We start from the raw sequence: 24,752 nt of genomic DNA on the forward strand, positions 1-24,752 counted from the left end.
CAAATCAGTTATCTCGCAATTGCCTGTTTCCATCTCCCGCGTCGTTCTTTTCAATGAAAGTCGACATGGAACCCAATCGACGCAACACCTTACACGACCAAGTCGCTGTTCTCGCAGGTACGCAATTGGCAGCTTAGCAGACTCCCACTCCCTTCGATTGCTGACATCCACTGCGTGCCTTATCACATATCTAGCTTCAATTCGTGTTCTCGAAAGCCAGATCTCCACTTCGAATACCTCTGAAACTCCTCTTCCGGGCGACGACGCCCTGCGATCTCTGGAGGACCAGCTCAACCAGCAACCTTCGTTCGCGGGACTTTCCACGGCGCCGCGCTGTGAGCTGGACTCTGCTGCCACAACGTTGTGGAATGCATGTGCTCAGGCGAGGAAAGTGCGCGAGAAGAATGCGGGGGAACTGAAGCTCTTGAGTAGAGGTGTGTTTATTCTCAAGTGTTGTTTTGGCATATCTCACCTACTTTTATAGCGAGGGCTCTTGCGTTTGCGGTGCTGGATATTGCTGCACCAACTCGACCTTCCGGTACTTGACGGGATTATATCTTGACGGTGATGTTGATCTGATGGTTCAGCAGGACATTTGAGGGCTCTCAGGGTGGCGTTGAAGGCTGCTCGCGATTGTATTGGTACTTCGAATCTCTACCCCAGTATCTTCTATGGCAGACTGACCTAAAGGGCAGACTGTGAACAGCTCGATCTTGGCCTTAAAGTCTTGGGAGCAGGAGCTCAGAGACTGGATTCTCTCGAGAACTCGAATACCCAGCTGGACAAGTCTCAGTTACGATCTGTTGCAACGGAGTATTACATGCTACGGATTCAGCTGGTACGTAACACCACCTTTCCCTGGGAGCCTAATCTAATTTGAATAGGCATGGCTAAGAGGTCGACCTGACATCGCAGAGCATCTGCTTTCAAAGGTCCCCGCAGCAGTGATGATCGAGGATCGGAAGATCATCACCGAGGCATGCTACGACGTGGGGAATGCAGCGCTCTCGGCAAGTCAATACGACATTGCAGTTCAATGGCTGAGGAGAGCTTCTGAGCAGATTGATATGCTGAGTTCGGAGAGTCACGGCAATCTGGAGGCGAGCTTGAATGATTTGAAGCTACTTGTTCGACATACTCTTGGTGAGTAAATGTCATATGAATTGATCATGTATACTGAAATATTCCAGTTCGAGCTTACATGTGTATCAATACACCTGAATCAAGAGAAGCGCTTACCAGACAGTTTAAACTGCTCAAAGCTGTACGTCCAATGCCTCATTGAGTGGTTTCATTAATTTGAAACCTATAGGACGCCGGAGACATTCCCAGTGTTCTTTTCCTTGAGCTGGAAGTTCTCTGTCGAGGGAAAAAGCCAGATAGTGGTGATGCGTTTAAAGGTACCGACTGCGTTTATTGCCATTTGGGTACCAGATTTTAATCTCGTGGCAGCACTCTTGACGGCCATTGTCAGCAGTATGAATCTCTCAGACGAGAACCTGAGACTGTGAGTTGCCCACTTATCATGAAGAATCATAGCTAACTAATAGAGGACAGAGCGTTTTACTACATTGAGAACTATACGAGCTCATGGTAATTTTCATTCTCATGGTCTCATGAAATCCTTGCTCACCCGACACAGTCTGGACTTTACCGCGCACATACTGCAATCCCTCTTTACACGCCTTCTACCATCTCAAATACAGCTGTGGGTTGAGAGGTGCTTCCTTAGTCTAGTGTGGCTACTGCGATCCTCGAACGAAAAATGTCTATATGCTATCAAGGATATGGTCAAGAAGCTAGAGACGCATGGTCACAGCCAACTGAGCACCGACGCAACTCATGCCAGCTTGATTGTAAGGAAGACGTCTTCTCAGCTACTGAGACCTGCTGATAATTTTACCAGGTGATGTGGAAGCAGATGGATTCTGCAGTTCTCAAAAAGCAGCTTGCTATTGCAGAACAATGGGGTCTGCTCGCCGTCGATACCAAGATCTTTGAATCCTGCTCCAAATCCAACCGACATAAGACACTGCGGTCAGTACCAAGACAGTTTTTCTGGCTACTCGTATTGAACTGCATCTAGAAAATTGGCGGGGTGTGCCTTGAACAATGGGAACCTGACTCTAGCTCGAGAGATGCTGGATCGGATTCCTGTCAGCGAAGATGTCGATTCTCGAACCCTTTTCCTATGCTACAAACTGGCATTGATGGAGGGTAAAAGCTGTGCAGGTACCTAATATGATGTGGTCCCGCTGCTATGAAGTCAACCAGACTAATTGATCAAGAACTCCATCGTCAAGACGTGCTCGAGACACTCGGCGCAGGCTGGTTTACTTATGTCCTGTCCTGCGCCGTCGAAGCTCAAAGGCAGAACAAGCAGCCAGAACTGCTCGAGTGTGTCCTCTGTGTCTTTAAATGCATGGGTATGAAGAATTTATTTTCTCACGAGGTTGATCTTTCTTCTTTCTTCATGTGAGAATGCTCGTCCCTGTGTTGCTTTCTGGGGGCTGATTATTACAGATTCACCTTCTTGGTCCTGAAAGACCTGAACGACCAAACTAGTGGAGAGGAGATGATGTTTCAGACCTTTACATCAGGTATCTTTCTTTTACTTTTAGGAAGGGCACTCTAATTCTTGTAGCTTTGAGGGTGGTCATAACAGATATCCCTGCATGGAGTACCTTTTCAACAGACGACCTCCAATGGCTCTACAGTGAGAGCTACGACCTGGCTTTGAGAATGCTCACTGAGTCACGGGTGGAACTTGTCATTCCGCTGCTTGAAGCATCTAAAGAGGTATAATTGTTCAACTGAATCCGATTTAGACAGTTACTGACAGGAACGGCTAGTTTGCACGGCGTTACTTGAATGGAAGACCCGAGGACAGCACAAAATTTTCGCTTCATATCTTTCTCTGCCATCATTTGGGGGCAATCTTATCCGTCAAAAAGGCACGTTCACAGTCTGACTGTTCCATTAAAGTGAGTCTTCTGCCGTGTCACCCCAGGCAGTTCTTGAGTCTAACTCATATGCAACAGAAATGCCATTATAGAAGATTGCATGATGATCTCTTTATTTATGGCAGTGTATCCCAGTTCCTGGAAGGAAACAATGTCTCCACAGTTGAAGAAGAGTGGTTACAACGGTGCCGAAACCTGATCGCTCTTGATTTCGAAGCGTCAATCTATCTCGAGCAGTGGTCTGTTCTCACCTCACTTGTTGAGCAGGCCCAAAGCTTCGCGGATGAAGAGCTCTGCTCTTCCTTGCTGGATTTGATTCTTCGCTCTCATGCACCGATTCAAGAGATCGTTACTGTGGTCAAGGTATGTCCCGCAGAGGACACTAATCGCCTGACTCATAGATGAGGGAACCTCTGACAATAGCTGTATAGAGCATTATATGCACCTCCCACGACTCACCATCTCCCTTCCTCAACGCATCTTCCTTCCGCAACAAACTCCCCCGCTACTTACGCTGCCTCTTCCAACTTGCCATCACGTCAGTCCCCAGACAGGTCTACGAGATATCATCACAAGATGAAGTATCAGGCCTCTCAGTGGTCGACGCATCGCTCGCAGAATCCGTCCTCGACCAAGTTCTCCTTCTAGCCCCAAACGAGTACTTTATTACTAGTGTCCGGCCCAACCAGCCACTTAACCCGAGTACGAATTCTGTCTCTGGTATTTCCGACGACAAAAGTTGGTATTCTTACCCAATTGAGGAACTCGAATGGCTCGCTTCTGTTTCCTTTAACAAGGCCGTCGACTTTTACCGCGCGGGTCTGGACGAGGAGTGTCAGCGGTGGGGTACGAAGGCTGTCCAGGTGGCGGAGTGTGTGGATCCTGTGTCTGGTGGTATTCTGGCACGGACGCTGCGTGCGAACATGGAGAGATTGAGTTGAGTGTGTTGTTTACAGTGATGTCGATTTTGATGGGTTGAGGGTGGAGTTAGGTTAGGGCTGACGGACACATTTATATATTTCGTCCTCGAGGCTGGCGCGTGGTGGAACAACATATTTCTTCATTCTGACGGAGTACCTGCGTTCTACTTGAGAGTGTATGTATTTTCTACATGTTTTACTTTACTTTAATGATTTTGTTTTCAAATGAGAAGAAAATTATGAATTCCAAATCTTGATTAGGCAAGGGAACACCACGACTTTGGCGCGAGTAAATAACCTGGGTATCATAAGAAGCAGGAACATAGAAGAAAAATCTGCGAATAAAAGAAGGCAAACCGCACAGAGGGTAGCATCTCTGCAGTAGGGAGAATCGAGGGAATCCTCAGGGCGAGTATGGGTATAGAATGTCACGAACAGGTTAGAACGATGACAAAGGAACACTTGGAAGAGAACGAAGAAGAGAAAAAGGATAACAAAATAAGCGAAAGGAAATAGGATGCTCCCAGGGCAATTCACCGCCCGAACCGTAAAACACCGTCCATGCCAATTCCTCGAGAGGAAGTAGAAAACCAAGCGCGTAACTCCAATCCGAAAACCCGCAACTCATAAATCTTCAGAAAAACCCCCAGCCAAATAAATCAAAAGTCAGAAAGCAAAGAAAAAAGAGATATCAAGAAGATGAGGTAGGGTGTTATTCATCAGTCACGGAATAAGACCGACTCCTGGACACCTGTCTCGCCCCCTTATGCCGCAAAAGCGGCGTGGAAGGCATATGCCTCGGCAGATGCGGCGACCGTGACGAAACAGACGAGCAGCTCGCCTTGCGATCCATGTCTTTCCCGCTGCTATCTGTTTCTGTCTCGGCGCTCTCGTCGCTGCCCTGTTGTGGACGCGAACTCATAACGCGTAGAGTGAGATTGAGCTCTCGCTCGAGTTCCTTTTGAGCTTGGATCCGCGTGGTGGATCCGCTGAGCTTTTTTCTGTATGCTCGTAGCGTGCGACATACTTGCTCCGTTGACATGTCTAGACTGCCGAATTCGCTGCGGTTGTTTGCTTTGCCGCGTGAGCGAAACTCAAGGGATGTGCGGCGATTGGGGCCTTTTGCGCTGTACGGTGTCTTGGAGGTCGGAGTTTTCGTCTTGGGGCTCACGGGAGACGGGGATCTGCGAGTTCGGTCTGTTTGAGAGTATGAAAAGGGTGACCGGCGGGTTGAGGGAGAGGGCGTTTCCGAGATGGAGTTGTTATTCAGTGATGATGGTGCCAGGGATAGCTTCGACATTTTGCGGAGCATCGATGGCGATTGCTCGCGAAACGGAGTCGGTGTTCCCACCGGGCTGTCTGCGCGCTGAAAGCCGGCAAGTTCACTGCGAGAAAGAACTTTGCGCAGAGGGGGTCTGGCTGCCGTCATCTCTTTGACGGGGCCTTCATCATCATCCCGGCTGGTATTGACCTCCGGCACTGGCTGTGGTTGCACGGAAAGGTTCCACATCATAAGGATACCATCCATGCCAGCACTGATCAATGTCCTCTTGACGAGGGGCTTCTCCGAGGAAGTTTCGTAGTCCTCTAGAAGCACTACGTCGCTGACACCTTCGGTATGGCCGAATTCACCGGCGAGAAGGTGATCTCGTTCAAGATCATACACGCGTATGGATTTATCTGTGCTCGACATCCCAATGAGAATCTTAGGGCTGTGCCCCGGAATCCCAGATGCAACAGTCAGAGAGGACATGACGACCGCATCGCCTGCTTCGGAGTCAGCTGCTCGGAACGAATGAAGTTGCCGTCCAGAAGGAATATCGAATTTTGAGATGAATCGGTCGACAGTAGACAGATAGAGCAGGTTTGAATCGTCGGGGCAAATTGTCATAGAGACCGGGGATGCTTTAAGGGTGATGACCTTCGTAATGAGGTAGGCAACGGAAGTAATGCCATCCTCTTCTCGTGTCGCGCGATCTCGGATTAGGACTGTGCGATCTGAAGAGGACGAAAGAAGTTTCTCGCCATCGTTCACGAAATGAATCTGACCAACGGCTCCGACGTGGTCGTCCATCGTCTGGATCAGCCGGAATGTCGACTCGGTCTTCCGGAACAATTGCACCATTCGATCACGGCCGGAACTGGCAACCAGGCAAGCGCCGTCTGTCGGCTGCAAAGCAATGTCCGTGATCTCTGCACCATGAGCGCGGGCTTCATTGGTGCAGCTCCAATTCTTGCTCGAGAAGATTCTTAGAACTCCAAATTTATCCCCCGAGACAAACCATTCCGCGTTTTCGGCTGCTCGCAATACCTTGAGTTCGTTTGACACATCGTCTTCATATGCAGAGAGCTGTTCAAGCTGGATTGTTTTCGAGGCCAGGCACTTTCCCTGAGCATCCCAGAAATTCACAGAACCACTGCGCGACCAGGTGAAGAACTTGGCAGAGAACTCATTCGGAAGTTTCAGGGTCCGAATGCCAAAGATCGGGTCTCTGTGGGCTAGCATTGAGGTTTCCCCAGGCTCTTGCTCACCATCCTCGATCAACGCCTCCATAGGGTAGATATGGACTTCGCGAGTCGCCTCAACAGTGACGAGGTGTGAGGACAGAGAGCCCATGCAGGTAATTGCAGGGCCTTTATTCCCCCCATCGGACATGGCCCTATGAAGACGCACAGGAGACGCAGGTGTAGATGCAGTAGACGACCGAAAATCATCGAAGGATAATCGCTGCGTGCACCTGGCGCGGCCACCGAGCCAAATGCATTCCTGATCAAAATCGACGGCGAGAGATGTGATGCCGAAGCCAACCTGTTTTACCATGGATAGCTTCTGGGAGCCTTCTCTGTCGTCAAGCAAGCATACTGCACCAGACTCAGTGACAAGAACGGCCTCTTGGTCGGAGATGCTGCTAACACTGCTGAACGTGTTGTCTCCCAGTGCGCCCAGCAAGCAATTTCGACCAGAAAGTGCCTTCGGAGCTGGGTTTGGAGACGGGCCGACCCCATCAGAGTTCAATCGTAATTTGGTCGGGGAGACAGGCCGCGCTGCAGGGAGCCTCCAGACCTTGACGTGCCGTACGCCAGTTCTAATTCACGTTAGCGAGAGATCAGACGCATCGATCGAGCGCAAAACATACGTAACCAACGACTGTCCCACCCAGCACATGTCTCGAACAAACGAGGTACACTTGTTGGCGGAGTGGAGTTTGGCCGATCCGTTCTTCAGGTTGATTGTCCAGATAAACAGAAATCCATCATTCGGGTTTCCGAGCGTCGCCAAGTACTGCGAGTCCGGGCTGAACGCTAGACTGCGCACGCCAAATGTATGCTCCATCAAGATTGATAGAGGCACATCCGGCAGAGCATCTCTTGCTGTGGAGAAAAGCAGAACTCGGGGGTTGTAACCAGTCTGGAACCGCATTAATACCCGATATATCTCCCCGTAAACATTCCACTCACCTCTCCCACTGCCAGGAACCTTCCATTGGGACTGATAGAAACACTGGTAACCGCTTTGACCCGTTCTCGTGAGGACCACGTGCGCGGGCTGCTATAGTCAGGAACTTCGTTTGACGGCGACGCATTGTGTGGATTGAGGTGTGGATTGGAGCGGATATGAGCTAGAGATCGCGATTTGGAGTCCGGTGTCGCGGGGGGAGTGGACGGGTTGTAAAAGGAGGTAATCGGGTTCACACTAGTTGCAGACGGACGAGCTCGAAAGAAGCGCTGGCTGATGTTCCCATCATCGTCCAGCTCGGCCAGGACGGCGGCCGATCCCGCGCACAGGGCGAAGCTTCTACTCTGGTCATGACTGGAGAAGCCGTTCGGGGTCGTGGTGGATGTGCCGATGACAGTTTGGAGGGATAGCGAGGACTGGTGGGCGGATTTGCTGGGGGAGCGCATGCCTGGTCTCAGGCTGGGAGAATTGGAGGGGGTGATTTTCAGGGATGCCGGTCCGCCGAGCTTGCTCTTTGCGCTGAGGGGCGCGGTGGTGGCCATCACCGCGGAGATGGGTGATTCAAGGTCCCCGGAGCGCGTGGCGGGTGTACATGGCAATTGGCGACCGCATTCGCCAGAGATTTTGGTGGGATCGAGGAAATCAACTCGAGTTTATTGATTTGGTGGGAGACAAAAGGAGGTGGGCCTTGTTGGTGGCTGGGTGTTTGTTTGGTGGGGAAAGCTGAGCTGGAGAGGAACACAGCAAGATTGATTCCCAAGAGGGAATACAGTGGACAGGTATGAGAGGCAGAATGATTGACAGAGAAGAGACACTGAGTTGGTAGTGAGAGAAGGAGGACGAGGCGGTTAAGTGATAGGGAGAGAAACAAACAAGCTCCCATTCCGCGCTAAACTAAGAGAACGAGTGCATCATTCTTGGTGATCCCCGGAATGATGGTGAGTCGGGTCCACGATCAGAGCGATCGTGAAGACATATACTATCTCAATAGGGATAAGCCATATTGTAAATATCTCCAACTAAACAGTATACACTGCACCTCGTGCACTGCCACTGCGATCTCGATCGCCACGAGATGAACCGGTGGGTCTGATTTAGCTCCTTCGGGGCCTGAGCACGGTGTCACTCTACTTGTATTATTCTGACATGAACCATGAAGGCCAGAGTGCATTGTTGTTACCGAAATCGCCTATAGGCCAGAGTTGGACGTAAAGACACTGGTCTCATTGCATCTTACTCGATCCTGAACAGGAGGCGTTTGATTCCAATTGTGAGTCTGCTTCGAGATATGTATCCTTGACCAACTATGTCTCTAGTCAGAGTAGACCTTTCGATCTAGCTTAGGTCATTCTGACTATACTCCAGGTCCAGTAAACTTGGCGTTGTGAGAACTTGGTCCAGTTTGTGTTGGTATAGATCCCCGATTGTTGATGGTGATGCCTGAGGTGTCTTGGTTATCTTATCGCCACAGATCCTATTTTCTTTTCCTCTTCTCCTTTTGCTGTGCACGATCTTCCAACCCAGTCATGGCAACGCGCTGCACCGCTTCATCCCGGCTGGGCCTGCCCACCATTCTGCGCAGTCTCTTCCGGGCCGAGCTTGCTGGTGACTTGCGCATTCCAGGCACCTTCCCCAATCGCAGTCGGCTCGCCTCACGTCCCCATCTATCTCGAGGACTGCAGCATTCACGGCAGTTCAGCTCGATCCCGACCCTGCGCAATGCTCAAGATATTGTATTCGACCTCACGACGCCGGCCAGAACTCCTCCTGAAACGACAACCAGGGACAGACTCGAGACTGGAAGATCAGGAAAGGGGAGAAAGGCCAGAGACAACGCCAAGGCGACAAAGAACGAGTCTACACCCGATCCAACCACGAAGAAAAAGAAACTCGAGCACTGGCAAATGCAGAAAGAAGCCCTCAAGCAGAAATTCCCCGTCGGCTGGAGCCCAATGAGGAAGCTCTCCCCCGACGCGCTGGAGGGCATCCGACACCTGCACGCGACTGCCCCCGATCGATTCACGACGCCCGTGCTAGCGAATCAGTTCCAGGTCTCGCCCGAAGCCATTCGCCGTATCCTGAAGGGAAAGTGGCGGCCGTCGGAGGATGAGATCGAGAAACGGCGGGTGCGATGGGAGAAACGACACGACCGCATCTGGGGACGAAAGGCGGAGCTGGGACTGCGCACGCCGACCGAGCGCAGTAAAGCCTTGACCGACTCGAATATTCTGTATGATCAACATTAGCGTGGTGTAGCTATAAATTTTATAATTGTCAGTTCATACGGCGTAACTGTCAACTACCGCATCGAGAGTAGCTCCGGTCCAGCCACCGACCCGCGGCCCCAGGCACGAACACATGTTGTCTTCTTACTTCCACCCTTCTCTTCCTTCTTGCTCCTCCTCTACAACCCCCCGAAACCACGCCCGCGGACAGAATGCGCAATTCCCATCCTCCATCACTATCCGGATCCTACTGCTCCTGAGCGCGGGCGACTTCCCCAGCTCTTGACTCTTCCTCTTCGACTGCGGCCCCCCCCTCCCCTCATGCTGACCGACCTTCGCCATGCCGTCGTCCAACATCCAGGTCTTCGTCAAATGGAAGGACCAGACGATTTTCGCCGGCGAAGATGTGGAGTGTGTCATCACCTTTAAGAACGTGACGGACACCACCCCTGCCGCCGGCAATGGAGGTGAGGGCCATCAGAGGAAGCTGTCTCGAGTCGCCAACCACGCCAGCAACTCCGCCTCCGACTCCTTCTTCTCCTTCAAATCCCCCAACAGCTTATTCTCGAGCCGGCGATCCTATTCGATCGGTTCCCAACGGAAACCCTTCCACCGGACCGCCTCATCGCTGAGCTCGCCGCTGGTCGGCTCCAACAGCTTCCCGCCCAATAGCCCCTCCACACCCCGGTCCTGGCAGCCCGGTCACAGCCACAAGAGATCGGTCTCGATTCTGTCCATAGACAGTGAGGGTCAAGTCGACTCCAGCCCTTCACCGCAGAACTTCACACGAGCCAAATCACTAGCTAGGGGCCATGGGCGCTCCGCAAGTCTTCAAGTTGTGCCCCGGAGGCACGATAGCTATGATGAGGCGTACAGAAAAGGTATGCACCAGAAAACTACAGAAATTCCGCATGAAATCTGACTGTGCTTTCTTAGTCGGGAGAAATCCCATCCGTGGTGTCCCACCGATGAACACACCACTCGAGTCAGGCTTGGGCAATCTCAGGGTCGAAACCAACCACTCAGCCCGGGTAAACCGTCAGAGTCCAATGGCAAATAGCCCAATAGTCCCGGGGGAGCCAATGCGCATGCCCGCACGAAGACCACAGCCGCCTGCCATCGACTTCAAGTTTCCAGCTGCTCCCCCGCCCTCCGAACCGACGAATATCCGTTCTGCTGCTCGAACCCCTTCCCCGAAATCGGGCGACATAAATGGAAGGAAATCAAAGGATCCGTCCGCGGCTCCTAGCCACCAGCAGCTCACGCGGATTTTATCGGCCACCAGCGTGAATGGAAGCAGTCGAAGCAGCGGCGAGTTTTACTCCGTCAGCGACCATTCGAGTGAGACACTTGCATCAGAATATACAAACTACTCCGTTCAGGGTGCACGGCCTCCCCTTCCTGCTCGACACGCACGGCACTACTCCAGCGTCGTACCCTCGATTGCCAAATCGGACAACCAGGCCTTGCTGATGGGTTATGCGCAGGTCAGCGCATCTTTCACAGTTGATGGCTCACTAGTTGATCAATCTGTCTTCGACGAAGTGAAGCGCAAGGGAGTCGTTGGTGGGCAGGGAAGCGGAATTCCTGGACGCGCCAACCCATCCAGCGATCGCTCGCGCAAAGGTGGTGGTTTCTGGGGTGCGTTCAAATGGAATGCCATTGAAGAATCCATCAATGGCCTGATGTCGAATGATGAACTGGATGGCTTGCGAGAAATGCGCGGTGTCGCCTCCTCGCGCTCAATACCTTTACTCTCCACCACCCAATCGCTTCTCTTTGTCGACCTGCGACTGGCGCCGGGCGAGGAGCAGTCATACACCTTCTCGTTCACCCTCCCCGAAGGGCTTCCGGCAAGTCATAAAGGGAAAGCCATCAAAATCTCTTACAACCTGGTCATTGGTACTCAGCGGCCGAGCGGACCCAATGAGCCTCAGAAGGTAAACCGTATCAACATCCCCTTCCGGGTGTTTAGCGGTGTGAATGGTAAGTTGCCTTTCCAAGATCGTTATATCAAATCTAACACCCTTCCAGTCAAAGGAGACGTTGTCGGCCACGACTTGATGTCACCGTATGTGCTCTTGCGCGACGAAGCCAAGGTAACAAAAGTCGGACCAAGCACACCAGCGGGAACCCTAAAGAACCAAAGCATCAACAGTCCGTGGGGCTCGGCTGGTGACTTCCTGACATATGTGGACAACATCCTCGAGCAGCGAGCCCGCTCTAACACATTATTTCCTCCCGGAGCCTTGCATGAGCGACAAAAGAGCATGGATACCACACCCTCTCAGCAGATTCTGACCGCCAAAGATACCATCGACCTCGCGATTCTGCGCAGCAATCAAGCTATCCACACAAGGCGCAGCCCCAACCGCTTTGAGATCGCCCGTGAGGGGCAACGCATTGCGGTGGTTGTCTTAAATAGGCCGGCGCACCGACTCGGCGAGACCATCATCGCCACCTTGGACTTTGGCGAAGCCGCAGTCCCGTGCTACGCGGTCCGGGCGTCACTGGAAACCTCGGAGAAGGTGACGCCGACTCTGGCCGTGCGGTCGAGTGCCAGCATCCATCGCGCCACACGACGAATCTACGCATCCCTGTTTGAGAATACGCTGTTCTCTACGCGAGTTGTCTTTGCTCCGGCGATCCCCATCGCGGCTACACCTACGATCCGCACCAGCGGCGTTACTCTGGATTGGGAATTACGGTTTGAGTTTGTGACGGCCAGCAGCACCGGCGAGCAGGGATCTAGTCCATCGGGCATTGGCTTGCTCGAAACGCTGTCTGCTGATGATCGCGGCAAAGTGATGTCTGCGATGGAGCGATTGGGCTGCGAGTCATTTGAGATCTCGATCCCGTTGACGGTGTATGGCGAGACTGTGCGTGAGCAACTACCTGAGGAGAATCAAGGATACTCGATCTAGTTGGAACACTTTCGTACAAATCTATCATATCAAATATAATATATGCTACCTCCTACTGCTGCGTTCCTCGTACACATCCGTGTTCTACAATAGGTCTGACGTCGTCTGTAGTGTTGTCGCCAGGGCAACCCAGCACGGCCACTTATCTCTCGATAACAACTTCGCTTCCACCACACCTCACTAAACCCGAACTGGCAGACATTCCTGAGTGAGTCGTTGGCCTTCCGTCATGGTGTCCTGACTGAAACTAAATTCCTGACTGGAATGCAGACCTGTCGCAATCCACCCTGAGCGCTGAAACCTGAGAACACAAGATGGCTTCGTTCATCACCACCATGTCGGTCCCCGCTACCCCTGCTCCCGTCCACTTGTCTACTCCCTCCGAGTCGCTGTTGCGCTCGCCTCCTCCTCACCCTACACCTTCCATTTGCATCGCCTCCAGCCCTTCCTCTTCCTCTTCTCCCCTCTACCAGACTACCCGCACTTCCCGTGTCCCGGCCTTGGAGCCGCCTTCCTACCTATCACCCGCTGTGCGCGCGCTGAAACAAGGAGTCTATGGACTAACACCTCCCAGCAATGCTCGGACACGAGCACCGTTCAAGCCCCGGTCTGCCGCCAAGGGCACCAGCAGCTACCAGCTGCGCCAGTTCGCCGAGGCCACTCTTGGGAGTGGGAGTCTCCGCACGGCCGTGCAGTTGCCGGAAGGAGAAGATCTGAACGAATGGCTTGCTGTGAATAGTATGTTGCATGTACTTGATCCGATTCTCTGACGGAAAGAGGCTGACGAGCTTTGTGCACCGGTCGATAGTCGTCGACTTCTACAACCAAATCAACCTCCTCTACGGCTCGATAACGGAATTCTGCTCCCCGCAAACATGCCCAGAGATGAAAGCCACCGACGAATTCGAATATCTCTGGCAGGACTCCGAGAACTACAAGCGCCCGACCAAAATGTCGGCCCCGGAGTATATCGAGCACCTGATGAGCTGGGTGCAAAGCAACGTCGACAACGAGCAGATGTTCCCCAGCCGGATTGGTATGTTGTCATTGTATTTTGGAAGATTCGAGACGTGTGCTGATTGTGAACCATCAAACAGGTGTCCCCTTCCCCAAGACCTTCCCCAGTCTCCTACGCCAGATCTTCAAGCGGCTGTACCGTGTCTACGCACATATCTACTGCCATCACTACCCGGTCGTGGTGCATCTGGGACTGGAGCCGCATCTCAACACGAGCTTCAAGCATTATGTGCTTTTTATCGATGAGCATCGGCTGGCGAGTGGGAAAGATTTCTGGGGGCCTTTGGGGGATCTGGTGGACAGCATGTTGAAGAGTGATTGATTGACGGCCAGGATTGGGTTATCTCTAGGCGTTTCGGGAGTGTGCATGCATCGATTGATAATCAGGCGTTATGGCAATTATGCAATTGAACCCTAGCAGTTTTGTACTCGCTGTATACTGCTATAGCGACAGTGGCGTGCCGCCGCTCTTACGAGGACGTGTTTACTTAAACGGCTCGCGTAGAGGCGAGAATACGAACGTTATAACCAGCTCCCCCATCTTCTATTTTTCCAACCTGGCAGCTTTCACGACATAACTTGTTTTAGCTATGGCTGATTCGTTGTCTATACTAGGCACTGTATTGAGCGTGATCTCGTTGGGACTTCAAGTGCGGGAGTAGAGCTACCGGACCCATCCGGTCGGACTCCTCTGATGGCCTTGGACAAACGGACGGAACTGTGCAGTATCACACAGCAAAGAGCCAGATGGCTTATTTTGAAAGCTGCCGACCCTTTTCGAAAGGTGCCTGGGACTAATGCGACAACGTGCAAGAACTAGTTAACTTGGTAGATAGTAGGTTATGTAAGCAACTGAGTCCCGAGTATCCCACGTGACCACGGGAAAGAGTCGGACGACAACTCAGTCTGCATCTTCACCCATTGACGCCCTCCCGACTGTCGCATCTGCCTCCCTTCCACCACCACCTCAACTCCTGTTTTCTCCCTCCATTGAGGCTCTATTCAGGCCAATTGACAACATGCTCTCCGCTCGCGTTGCCCGCGCCGGCCTGCGTGCCTCCGCCCAGCAGTTCGCTGTCCCTCGCACGGCCGCCATCAACGGCCTCCGCTCCTATGCCACCCCAGCCCAGGACGTGAGCCCGCCTGTGGCCCTCTTCGGTGTTGACGGCACCTACGCCACTGCTCTGGTACGTTTTCTATGTATTGCTACCGCACCACGTCTATCCGGGTTCCCCGGCCCCTGCTCACCCCCCTCTTTCTGTCATCTCGAACCACACATGCAAAATGTGAAACTCCCCAACTGACATCCCTTCAAGTTCACCGCCTCCTCCAAGTCCTCCGCCCTCGATCAGACCGCCAAGGCCATCTCCAACCTCGACGAGACCTTCAAGTCCGACCGCAAGCTGTCCACCATCCTCGGCACCCCGACTCTGAGCAACGCCGACAAGCAGCAAATCACCCAGGAGCTGATGAAGGTTGCCGGTGCCGACAAGGGCGACATTCTTAAGAACTTCTTCGCCACCCTGGCTGAGAACAACCGTCTCAGTGCCCTGGAGGGTGTGTGCCAGAAGTTCGCGACTCTCATGAGCGCCCACCGTGGTGAGATCGAGCTTAGCATCACCAGTGCTCAGGTAATTCCCTTCTCTTCCTGATTGTCAATTGCCACGGAAACTCATTGGCGTGAATAGGAGCTCGACGCCAAGACCATCTCCCGCCTCGAAAAGGCCGTCTCCAAGTCCGAGTACAGCCAGGGCAAGAAGCTCAAGGTGGTCACCAAGGTCAGCCCCGATCTCGTGGGCGGTCTCGTTGTTGAGATTGGTGACCGCACCATCGACCTGAGCGTGTCGTCGAAGATCTCCAAGATGAACAAGGCTCTGACGGATGCCTTGTAATTTGCCCGTGGAATGTAAAATAGCCTCATGGTGGGGGATTTATGCAGGATGAGTTGTTACCTAGATATAGCATCGTCCGTCGGATTGACTTGAAGTGGTGATCGCCCAAATCAAGGGTTTAGAGACATTCCCTTTGTCTTTCTTTGTTGGTTTTGTTTCATTATGTGAATTGCAGATACATTTCTTCCAGACACTTGGGCCCTGTAGACAAGTAGCCCAGATCCTCTGCATGCACGGGAGTTGTTATCTCCGGACACCGCAGTTGGGAACATCCAATAAGAGAAAAAATGAAACTTTTGCTCTATTCTATCTATAGCAGTATAGGTAGTTACAACGAAATGGTATATCAAACAGCATGCAACGAAAAATCCGAAAAGGGCCAGAGGGAAAGGCTCATGACTGAAGAACAGTGGCCACGGCCTGGTCCAAGATTCCCAGGCCCGTCTTGATCTGTTCCTCGGTAACAGTCAAAGCAGGGACGAAGCGAATGCACCCACTGCCCGCCGTGATGATCAGGAGACCCCTCTCGCGGGCGGCGTTGACAATATCACCCGCCTTGTCAGCATACTCGGGAGACAACTGCGCGCCGAGAATCAGGCCACGGCCGCGAACCTCCTGGATGAGACCCGGGTACTTCTTCGCCAGGGCCTGGAATCCCGACACAAACTGCGCAGACTTTTCCTTGACGGAGGCTTGCAGCGACGGCGACGAGAGCCGCTCCACGATGTGGTGAGCCACGCGGCAGGCCAGCGGGTTTCCTCCAAAGGTCGTGCCGTGGTCGCCCGTCTTGATGTGCGGAGCAACGGTCTTGCCAGAGACGATGGTTGCGCCGATGGGGATGCCGTTGCCCAGTGCCTTGGCGCTGGTCAGGATGTCTGGGTGCGCAGCCTGTCCCGAGGCCGGAGCCAGGGACGGGTGAGCGTGAGCCCAAAAAGCGCCGGTGCGGGACAGTCCGCATTGAATCTCGTCAAAGATCAAGACAGCCCCGACCTCGTCGCAGCGCTTGCGCAGAGCTACAAGGAACTCGGGTGTCGCGACGTTGACACCTCCTTCACCCTGGATCGGTTCGACAATCACACCACAAGTCTTGTCCGTAATGAGGGTCGAGAGTTGCTCGATATCATTGTAGTTGCCGTACTTGAACCCCGGCACCATGGGCGAGAATGGAGTCTGGTATTTGGGATTCGGGGTCGCGGAGAGCGCGCCCATGGTGCGGCCATGGAAGGAGTTGTGGAACGAGACAAACTCGTGTTTGGCGCCTGACTCGTCCAGCGACCGGCCAACCTTGCGGGCAAACTTGATGGCGGCCTCGTTGGCCTCGGTGCCGGAGTTGGAAATGAAAACCTGCGCGGCATCGCGCATCGCCCCCGACTCGTGGGTCAGCTTGATCAAAGACTGACTCAGAGCACCGGTCCAGGGATTGTGGTAGAGGTTGGAGGCGTGAATGAGAATCTCAGACTGTTCCGCAATGATCTGTGCTATCTCCTGGTCACAGTGACCGAGGGAGTTGACCGCAATCCCAGCCGTGAAATCCAAGTACCTCCGATTCTCCATGTCCCACAAGTAGCAGCCCTGTCCCTTCATCATCATCGGTGTTGGGCGAACGTAGGTCGGGACCATGTATGGTGTGCGCTCTTGGATAAAGGACATGGTGAGGGAATCCGGGGCAGGGTCAGGATTCGGGAGTGAGGCCTCCCTCTGTCTCGTTGTTAGCCACTATCCACCGTGATTTCGAATCATTCCATACCTGTGCTTGTGCCTTCAGATCCTGAGTGGTATTCGACGCCCATCGGCGCTGCAGCGGTGACTCAATGAGCACTGCAGGGAACTTGCACGCACGAGGCAGGCGGCGCCCGGCGACACGAAGGGCAGACATGGCGAATCTAGAGTGCATACGAGCGAATTGGCCTCAATTGCGCCGGACACAGTAGTACCTCAGTGTATGAGTTGAGTCAATAAGGTGAACACAACTAGTGGAGCAGAAAAGTGCCGCGATATCGGGATCGGCGAGTTGCTCCGAGTTTAGTCACCTGCTTCTTTCTACTTACTCTATCTCCCTCTGTCTCTCTCTCACCACTGAACACCCAACACAACATGTCCTTCACCATGCTATCCTCTCTCGCTATTCGCCGTGCTATTCCCCTCTCCCTCCGAACAACGGGCCCCCGGTTATTTTCCACCACCCAAATCCCGCGCCAGGCAAAGAACGACCACAAACCCTCCAATGCCTTCGCCACCGGCCCAGCTCCGCCACGCCTCCCCAAGGAAGAACAAGAGATCTTCGAAGAGCTGCAGCGACGCTCGACTGGAGCCTTCAGCACACCTCAAGTCAATCAGTCCCCTCAGACGGAGGTCAAGGCCAATGGTGATGGCGCCGAACTACACCCGGATGCGCCGGCGGGCTTGAAGCCAGAATTTGACGGCGAAAAGAATCCCAAGACAGGCGAGGTGGGTGGACCGAAGAATGAGCCGTTGCGATGGGGGTCCGAGGGTGATTGGAGCTATGGTGGGAGGGTGACGGATTTCTAAGGGACCACCAGCGAAGGATAGCATATAGCTCGAGGGTTGCATGGGTTGGCGTTGGTTGCCTCACAAATTATTTTCATGTTGTTGTATATAATCACCGAGTGAAATACTTTTGTATTTGTTCATTCCAATTCTAATTATGCGGAGAAGAATTATTCGCCGGTTGAAGAGACTCCACGGCTATAACATAGTCAAGCAGACCGTGCTTTTTATGTTGACAATCGGGCGAGCGTTGCTTTCCCGGCCCGGCTGCCGTTGGCTCTGCCCAGCTCCTCACTGATCCATGAGCCGATCCGCGACATCTCCTCCAGATTGATTCCCGTGTGCATGCCCAGACTGTGGATGGTATGCACCAGATCCTCCGTCGCGACATTCCCCGTGGCACCTTTGGAATAAGGGCACCCGCCCAGTCCGCCCACGCTGCTATCGAAGATGCGCACACCATGCTCTAGCCCCACAAGCGTGTTCACCAGAGCCTGGCCGTAGGTATCGTGGAAATGCAGCGCCAAGTCCGAGTTGGCAATTCCAGCCGCCTTGAGCGCCTGCAAGAGGGTCATGGTGCGGGGTGCCGTGCCCATGCCCGTCGTGTCCGCCACCGACACCTCGTCTGCACCCATCTCCAGCAGTGTGGCGGTGATATCAGCCACCTTGGACGGGTCGACCTCGGGCCCTTCGTAGGGACATCCCAGCGCTACCGAGACATACCCTCGTACCCGGATGTTCTTGGTCTTGGCCAGTGCGACGATCGGCTTGATCCGCTCCAGCGACTCGGCGATGGTGCAGTTCGTGTTAGCTTTGGAGAAGGCCTCGGTGGCAGCAGCAAATAACGAGATCTCGGTGGTTGTGCCGGACTTGGATTCCGAGCCTGCCGGAACGCCTGTCGAGTCCATGACTTGGACCAAGCCCTCCAGTCCCCGGATATTGGGAACGAGATAGTTGTATGCGATTGTCTGTTTGGATGGAGGTGGTGAGGTTAAAAGGTGTTGGCAAATCTCCGCAGTGCTTGCCATCTACGCCGGGTAAATGGTCAGTCAGTTCTTGCTTCCCCGCCATCTAGACAGTGGGTTGCGCACCTGAGGAACCCATTTCGCAGGCACAAACGAGCCCGCCTCAATGGTGGTTACGCCTGTGCCGACCAGTTTCTCGATCAACTCGATCTTTGTCTCCAGCGGGATCGTCTTCTTTTCGTTCTGCAGGCCATCTCGAGGGCCGACTTCGACAACGCGGACATGGTCCGACGTTAACCGCGACTCGGTTGAAAAACGGCGGATGTAGAGGGGGGTACGAAAGGCCGAGAAAAGACGCATTCGAGGTCGGAATGCCATGGTGAGAGAGAGAGAGCCAGACAAGAGGGCAGCAGAGAGACTCGGAAGAGCAACGTGACCGACAAGAAAGACATGGGGGGCAATGCGGAGAGAGCGAGTTAGCCTGTTCGGGACTAGCGCCGGACTGAGTCAGCGAGAAGAAAGTTGGCCGATCACTTTCCCATCGTCTTCTCTTCTTCATTCTTGTATACTCACCATGGAGCACTCCAGTGTCACGGCAGACCCGTCTTCGGGCTCACAACTGCGCCAGCCTAAGAAGAGATTTGTCGGCCGACGAACCGCTCAGGCCCGGGACTCGCCCGCCTCAACCGATGTTGAGTCGTCAACGGCCGTCCAGAAAGGTACGACTGTCTGATATACCCAACTTTTATGTATACTCACCAAACGTGTTCTGTCCAGCTGCACCCCGGCGTACACCACGCACCTTGAACCAGGTCCCGCCAGAGATTCTCAACGACCCCGAGATCCAAGCAGCAATCGAACTACTACCCAAGAATTACTCTTTCGAGATCCCCAAAACCATCCACCGCGTGCGCTCATCGGGCGCCAAGCGCGTGGCCCTCCAGTTCCCCGAGGGGCTACTGATTTTCGCCACGACCATCTCCGACATCCTCACCCAGTTCTGCCCGGGCATCGAGACCCTGATCATGGGCGACGTCACCTACGGAGCCTGCTGCATCGACGATTACACCGCGCGAGCCTTGGGCTGCGATCTGCTAGTTCACTACGCACACAGCTGCCTAATCCCTGTCGACGTCACAAAGATCAAAACCCTGTATATCTTTGTCGACATCAGCATCGACACCGACCACCTTATCGCAACCCTCGAGCGAAACTTCCAACCAGGCAAGACCATCGCCACCGTCGGCACAATCCAATTTAACGCCACGCTGCACGGCTTGAAACCCGTCCTCGAGCGCGCGGGCTTCCGCGTCGTCATCCCGCAAATCACACCGTTATCCAAAGGTGAGATCCTCGGCTGCACGTCTCCCCAACTCTCCGACTCGGAAATCGATGTCCTCCTCTACCTCGGCGACGGCCGCTTCCATCTCGAATCAGCCATGATCCACAACCCCTCCATCCCCGCCTACCGTTACGACCCGTACTCGCGCACCCTCACCCGCGAAACATACGAGCACGAAGAGATGCACACCCTCCGTCGCGACGCGATCAATTCTGCGAAAACCGCGCGCAGATGGGGGATTATTCTCGGGTCACTCGGGAGACAGGGGAACCCGCACACAATGGCGATGATCGAGAACCATCTGCACGAGCGCGGAATCCCGGTTGTCAATCTATTGCTCTCGGAGATTTTTCCCGGCAAGCTGGCTGCCATGTCGGAGGTCGAGTGCTGGGTACAAATCGCCTGTCCCCGCCTAAGTATTGATTGGGGATATGCATTCCCGCGGCCGCTGCTGACGCCGTATGAAGCGCTGGTGGCGCTTGGTGTGCGTGAGAATTGGGATAAGGCGAATCAAGGCGTGTATCCGATGGACTTTTATGCAAAGGAGGGATTGGGGAGGACGAAGCCGGAGCAGGCGTTGAGTGGTGCGGCTTGAGAGTGGTTCTTGCTGCTTGCATTGATGATCAAAGAAAATAGACATACCCCCGGGGAATAGACGGCAGCAGGTCTGTCTTTAAAGTGTATGAGAATGATACTTCAAATAAGATACAATGACATGTTCAAGGTGTACTCGATGGTGTTGGTATGGTAGCAGACAGGTATAGCAAAAACCGCGTAGCTATATCTGAACATCATCTTGATTTTCATTGCATCTCTGATTTATCGAGAAGGATCTCGTCCCTGGGACCATACGAGATTGGCACTCAACTTTCCACTCGCAAAGCCACAGGAGCAGAAACTCACCATCTGGTTACAGCTCTATGTAGGTGCGTTGGGAAAGAACAATTTAAAGTAGTCATTAATTCAATTCGAATCCTAATCAGACACAGTATTACAAGCCTCTAGCCATCCATCACCCCTTAGCGTCATCCGCACTGTCGGTATTGAAATCACTAGCACTGCCGCGCCGGAGAGACAGTATGTTTTTGTTGTTGGCCAGCTCATCCGCTGTCCGCTCGGCCGCACGCCACCGGTTAACTGCCTGCTCGACATCATCGAACATCTCCAGCGAGTCCTGGATGATCCCGCCTTCGTCGCCGTCGCCGCCGGAAGTCTCAGTGCTTTCACGAGTGCTGCGGTCGCTGATCATCGGGAAGGCAGGACCGAAGCCGCGCTCGGGGATGGGGTTGAACATGATAGCATTGGCAAACATGCGGGTGAGCTCTTTCTCCAGCTGCGCCGAGTTGACGATACCCTTGGGTGGGATCAGATCCTCTGTTTTGGGTAATTGAAGCATGCCGCCCCTCGTCGGCGTCCCTGCTGCAGGAGCGGGAGACTCGCCGTCACCGGCTGGGGTACTGACTGCCTCAGCTGCGGCCGAGACTGCCTTGCTGGCCTGGTGAACGGCGGATTTGATGGATTTCAAATCCTGTGGACGGTAGATGAGATCATGGTATCCCGGCGCGTCTCGCTCGGTCAGCGGCTTGGCGAAGATCGAAGCGAGTTTATGCATGGTCACGTCGTTCAAGATTGTCTGCGCAGTCCGGTGGAAACCACGAGCACACAGGACATACTGCGTCGTGTCAATTTTCGGCGTCTCGGGGGGAAGTGGCTCTTGTTCCACGGCTTCACTGGGGCCACGTTTGCGCTTAGAGCGACTCTTGGTAAGTGGTTCGTCCTTGCGGCGTCGCAAGTCACGGTCCCCGTCTTCTAGAGGCTCAGGGGACTCCTCGTCACGCGAAATCACAGACAGCCTGCGACTGCGCGACGAGGCGGCACTCACAGCGCGCTTCCTCCGGCTCGCCTCTTTTTCGGTTTTGATCTTTGGACCGGCCTTGTCCTCTGCGGCAGCGGCACGTCGAGTCTTCTTTGCGGCACGACCACCACGCAGGGATGTCTCAATCTCATCACCAGGAGAAGGGGCCCGTTCACTGATAGGGCTGACATCATCTGGACCCGGTCGCACGGGGGATACTGGCGATCCGGGGATGCTCAGACGGGGAGTCCTTCTCCATGGTGTGGAGGAACCCGGTGTGTCAATGGACAGCCGTGGGCGTGAACCACGACGAGACTCCGAGAACGATAGGGCGGTGGCACTCGGGGTTTGGGATATACGACCGTGCCCGGTGGGTACTGGGGTGTGAGCAGCCGATGCACCCGGCGTTGAGGGAACTAGGGGAGGCTGAGTGGTGGAAATAGGTGGCAGTGACTGTTTGTCAGTCGTCTGCCCAGCTTGTGGTGCAGCCGTGCCGGGGGGGATGACGGGGTATGGAGATTGGGGAGATGGTTCCAGTTGCCATTGCTGGAAGGTCGGTTGTGCTGGCACGCGCGGAGTAGCTGTAGACGGGGTAGAAACTGCAGGACCGGAGTTTCCAGTGGGCGTCGGTGCCACGGGAACATTGGGCCGAGGTGGAAGTTGAGAAGGATGTGCGGCGGTCGCCCGGGCAGATTGAGCCGCAGCGACTGGCTGTGCCTGTGGCGCAACCGCAGATTGAGTTGCTGGTAGAGGGTACTGGCCATTGACGGGTGGTGGTTGCGGTTGTCCGGCCTTCCCTAGAAGAGGGGTGTCTTTCGCAATGTCTTTGACAGATGATTGGGCTTCCTCTAGTGTAGACACAGCTTCGTCTAGAACAGTTCCTGCTAACGCTTTGCCTGGTTCCTCGTGGTGCGGCGTCTCTACCTTCACGTCAATGTCCATCGGTTCAGGAACATCCTCGGATTTGGCAGGTTCGGCCTGGTGCGCGTCCTTCTGCAGTCGATCGAGTTCATTCTTGAGTTCGATGTACTTCTTCTCATCATCTCTGATTTCCTTGGTGACGAGCTCCCGATACCTGGCATACAAATGCGACACGAGCTCCGGGATAAGCTTCGCATGGGTGACTCCGTCGGCGAATCCGTCCGGCTTTGGGCTTGAGATCTTGCGCTTTTTAGGATTGCTCGCGCCTAAGGTATCCCGATCATACCCATCGCGCAGGAGTGTGGCGTACAGATCCTCCAGGGCCTCCGAGCTGAGTCGGTCGGCGTTGAAGGCTACATGTTGGCGCACGAAGGGGTTGCTGCGCAACAGGGTCGAGATGGACCCAAAGCTGGCTGGGCGATCATCGGACGCCGCCAGGGATTGGAAGAAGAGAAGCGACTCGAATGGAGTGTAGGCCGACAGAGGAGGCATCCCCCATTGCCCGTCCGATCGGCCACTGGGGGATAAAGGTTTGGGAATTGGGGCCACGATGACAAGTCACACGGGCCAGCTGGGGCGAGAGGGCTTTGGTCGGAGGTCTGTCAGTTGGAAAAGCGAGCGCGACCGACCAAGGACCAGACAGGCATAGCCCCTTCAGTCCATGCGCGCAAGGGGAGATGAGCGAGGGAGGAACGCGAGCGGAAGAAGGGGATGAGAAATGGGCGTGTGGAGAGAGGGAGGAAGAAGGGCGAGGCGAGATGGAAAGGCGGTGGGGGGGGAAGATGGCGGGTTGGATGATGAGGCGGATGGAGAAAGAGCGCGTGGTTGGAGATGGAATTCGCGAACGGCCAAGGTGTAAAGAAGGTCAAGGTGTGCAGACTCGGCGTGGTGCGGGTGCCTGAGGCCGCACTGGGTGGTATGGTCACTTTGGTAAAAATACACCATCACGTGAGTGGCGATCGGCAGTCATCTTTTGGTTGCCGGGCGATCCAGTAAACACAGCGATTGGGAGTATAGCATCGGAGTGAGATGGCTGGGATCTAGTGAATCCCCTCGGATTCTGGTCCAGGTGAACTCATCGTAGAAGAAGAGTTCTCTGCTTATTCACTGGTGATCCCGACCCTACACTCAGACGGTTCCCCTCCCCCCACGTTGTACGCTGTCAGGGGCTTCATGCTCCAACTAGCTCCCGGGCGGAGTGGGCTTCACCCCTTTTCGGGCACTAACCCCTTGTCGGCACGATCTGGGAACCCGCGGGACAGCCTCGATCTATATGGATAGATACGACATGGAATTTAGATCAGAATCAATATGGAGTACTACAGCGGTACCGATAATCAGGTAGCCTTATCCCTGGATGTCAGGACATTGCGGTGGAGATATCTTGGGCGGCGACTAGTAACATAGTCGGTGGGCTCGTTACTAGTCCTCTTGATCATCGTCCTCTCACCTCTCCCTCTTTTTTTCCCTCTCCCTACTATTCTCCCTCCTGTTCCCACCACCCCAAACCCAGTGCAGATTTCGCGTCCGTGTGGCCTTGACCATCGGCATTCTTCGACTCCCCTTCTCCCTCCGGTATGTCCCTCCCCTGAGGATGGTCGAGGGGGCCAACTGACAGAGACCAGGCACGCTCGATCTCTGGCCGGAACCCGCTGTTTGACCGATTCTCAGCTGGTCCTGGTCTCGACGATACCCCTTATCTCTCCCTAATTATAATCCGGGGCCCCTGGCGTTTGCCCCGCTCAGGGTCGCATATACAACCA

The 24,752-nt window shown here is 54.1% G+C and overlaps 11 protein-coding genes across 11 annotated transcripts; 7 read left to right on the plus strand and 4 right to left on the minus strand.

The window, feature by feature from the left end:
* Positions 1–65: 65 nt before the first annotated feature.
* On the plus strand, positions 66–3,904 carry PFLUO_LOCUS4072 (sporulation-specific protein 22; the record flags this gene model as incomplete). The annotated part of the gene is made up of 17 exons (XM_073781386.1): positions 66–117; positions 195–434; positions 696–838; positions 885–1,143; positions 1,191–1,264; positions 1,313–1,400; positions 1,453–1,507; positions 1,558–1,593; positions 1,643–1,856; positions 1,907–2,037; positions 2,087–2,232; positions 2,289–2,475; positions 2,524–2,600; positions 2,645–2,799; positions 2,853–2,984; positions 3,042–3,326; positions 3,395–3,904. The coding sequence occupies 17 exons, from the start codon at positions 66–68 to the stop codon at positions 3,902–3,904; spliced, it is 2,784 nt and encodes a 927-aa protein (XP_073638146.1).
* A 691-nt stretch (positions 3,905–4,595) lies between these two features.
* On the minus strand, positions 4,596–7,882 carry PFLUO_LOCUS4073 (uncharacterized protein; the record flags this gene model as incomplete). Its single annotated transcript, XM_073781387.1, has 3 exons — positions 4,596–6,969; positions 7,021–7,292; positions 7,343–7,882. 3 exons carry the CDS (start codon positions 7,880–7,882, stop codon positions 4,596–4,598), a joined length of 3,186 nt encoding a protein of 1,061 aa, XP_073638147.1.
* Positions 7,883–8,866: 984 nt separating this feature from the next.
* PFLUO_LOCUS4074 (Required for respiratory growth protein 9 mitochondrial) lies at positions 8,867–9,586 on the plus strand (the record flags this gene model as incomplete). The annotated part of the gene is made up of 1 exon (XM_073781388.1): positions 8,867–9,586. One exon carries the CDS (start codon positions 8,867–8,869, stop codon positions 9,584–9,586), a length of 720 nt encoding a protein of 239 aa, XP_073638148.1.
* Positions 9,587–9,905: 319 nt separating this feature from the next.
* On the plus strand, positions 9,906–12,489 carry PFLUO_LOCUS4075 (Golgi membrane exchange factor (Ric1p-Rgp1p) subunit; the record flags this gene model as incomplete). The annotated part of the gene is made up of 3 exons (XM_073781390.1): positions 9,906–10,446; positions 10,502–11,551; positions 11,600–12,489. The coding sequence occupies 3 exons, from the start codon at positions 9,906–9,908 to the stop codon at positions 12,487–12,489; spliced, it is 2,481 nt and encodes an 826-aa protein (XP_073638149.1).
* A 335-nt stretch (positions 12,490–12,824) lies between these two features.
* Positions 12,825–13,828, plus strand: PFLUO_LOCUS4076 (Mitotic exit network component; the record flags this gene model as incomplete). The annotated part of the gene is made up of 3 exons (XM_073781391.1): positions 12,825–13,227; positions 13,298–13,525; positions 13,587–13,828. The coding sequence occupies 3 exons, from the start codon at positions 12,825–12,827 to the stop codon at positions 13,826–13,828; spliced, it is 873 nt and encodes a 290-aa protein (XP_073638150.1).
* A 697-nt stretch (positions 13,829–14,525) lies between these two features.
* On the plus strand, positions 14,526–15,398 carry PFLUO_LOCUS4077 (ATP synthase F0 subcomplex subunit OSCP atp5; the record flags this gene model as incomplete). The annotated part of the gene is made up of 3 exons (XM_073781392.1): positions 14,526–14,693; positions 14,823–15,137; positions 15,195–15,398. 3 exons carry the CDS (start codon positions 14,526–14,528, stop codon positions 15,396–15,398), a joined length of 687 nt encoding a protein of 228 aa, XP_073638151.1.
* A 393-nt stretch (positions 15,399–15,791) lies between these two features.
* On the minus strand, positions 15,792–17,274 carry PFLUO_LOCUS4078 (acetylornithine aminotransferase; the record flags this gene model as incomplete). Its single annotated transcript, XM_073781393.1, has 2 exons — positions 15,792–17,096; positions 17,146–17,274. 2 exons carry the CDS (start codon positions 17,272–17,274, stop codon positions 15,792–15,794), a joined length of 1,434 nt encoding a protein of 477 aa, XP_073638152.1.
* Positions 17,275–17,492: 218 nt separating this feature from the next.
* On the plus strand, positions 17,493–17,927 carry PFLUO_LOCUS4079 (uncharacterized protein; the record flags this gene model as incomplete). Its single annotated transcript, XM_073781394.1, has 1 exon — positions 17,493–17,927. The coding sequence occupies one exon, from the start codon at positions 17,493–17,495 to the stop codon at positions 17,925–17,927; it is 435 nt and encodes a 144-aa protein (XP_073638153.1).
* Positions 17,928–18,133: 206 nt separating this feature from the next.
* On the minus strand, positions 18,134–19,249 carry PFLUO_LOCUS4080 (uncharacterized protein; the record flags this gene model as incomplete). The annotated part of the gene is made up of 2 exons (XM_073781395.1): positions 18,134–18,874; positions 18,998–19,249. The coding sequence occupies 2 exons, from the start codon at positions 19,247–19,249 to the stop codon at positions 18,134–18,136; spliced, it is 993 nt and encodes a 330-aa protein (XP_073638154.1).
* A 196-nt stretch (positions 19,250–19,445) lies between these two features.
* Positions 19,446–20,808, plus strand: PFLUO_LOCUS4081 (Diphthamide biosynthesis protein 1; the record flags this gene model as incomplete). Its single annotated transcript, XM_073781396.1, has 2 exons — positions 19,446–19,590; positions 19,649–20,808. The coding sequence occupies 2 exons, from the start codon at positions 19,446–19,448 to the stop codon at positions 20,806–20,808; spliced, it is 1,305 nt and encodes a 434-aa protein (XP_073638155.1).
* Positions 20,809–21,225: 417 nt separating this feature from the next.
* Positions 21,226–23,481, minus strand: PFLUO_LOCUS4082 (uncharacterized protein; the record flags this gene model as incomplete). The annotated part of the gene is made up of 1 exon (XM_073781397.1): positions 21,226–23,481. The coding sequence occupies one exon, from the start codon at positions 23,479–23,481 to the stop codon at positions 21,226–21,228; it is 2,256 nt and encodes a 751-aa protein (XP_073638156.1).
* Between the last annotated feature and the right edge of the window lie 1,271 nt (positions 23,482–24,752).

This window comes from Penicillium psychrofluorescens (assembly GCF_964197705.1).
Source record: "Penicillium psychrofluorescens genome assembly, chromosome: 2".
NCBI lineage: Eukaryota > Fungi > Ascomycota > Eurotiomycetes > Eurotiales > Aspergillaceae > Penicillium > Penicillium psychrofluorescens.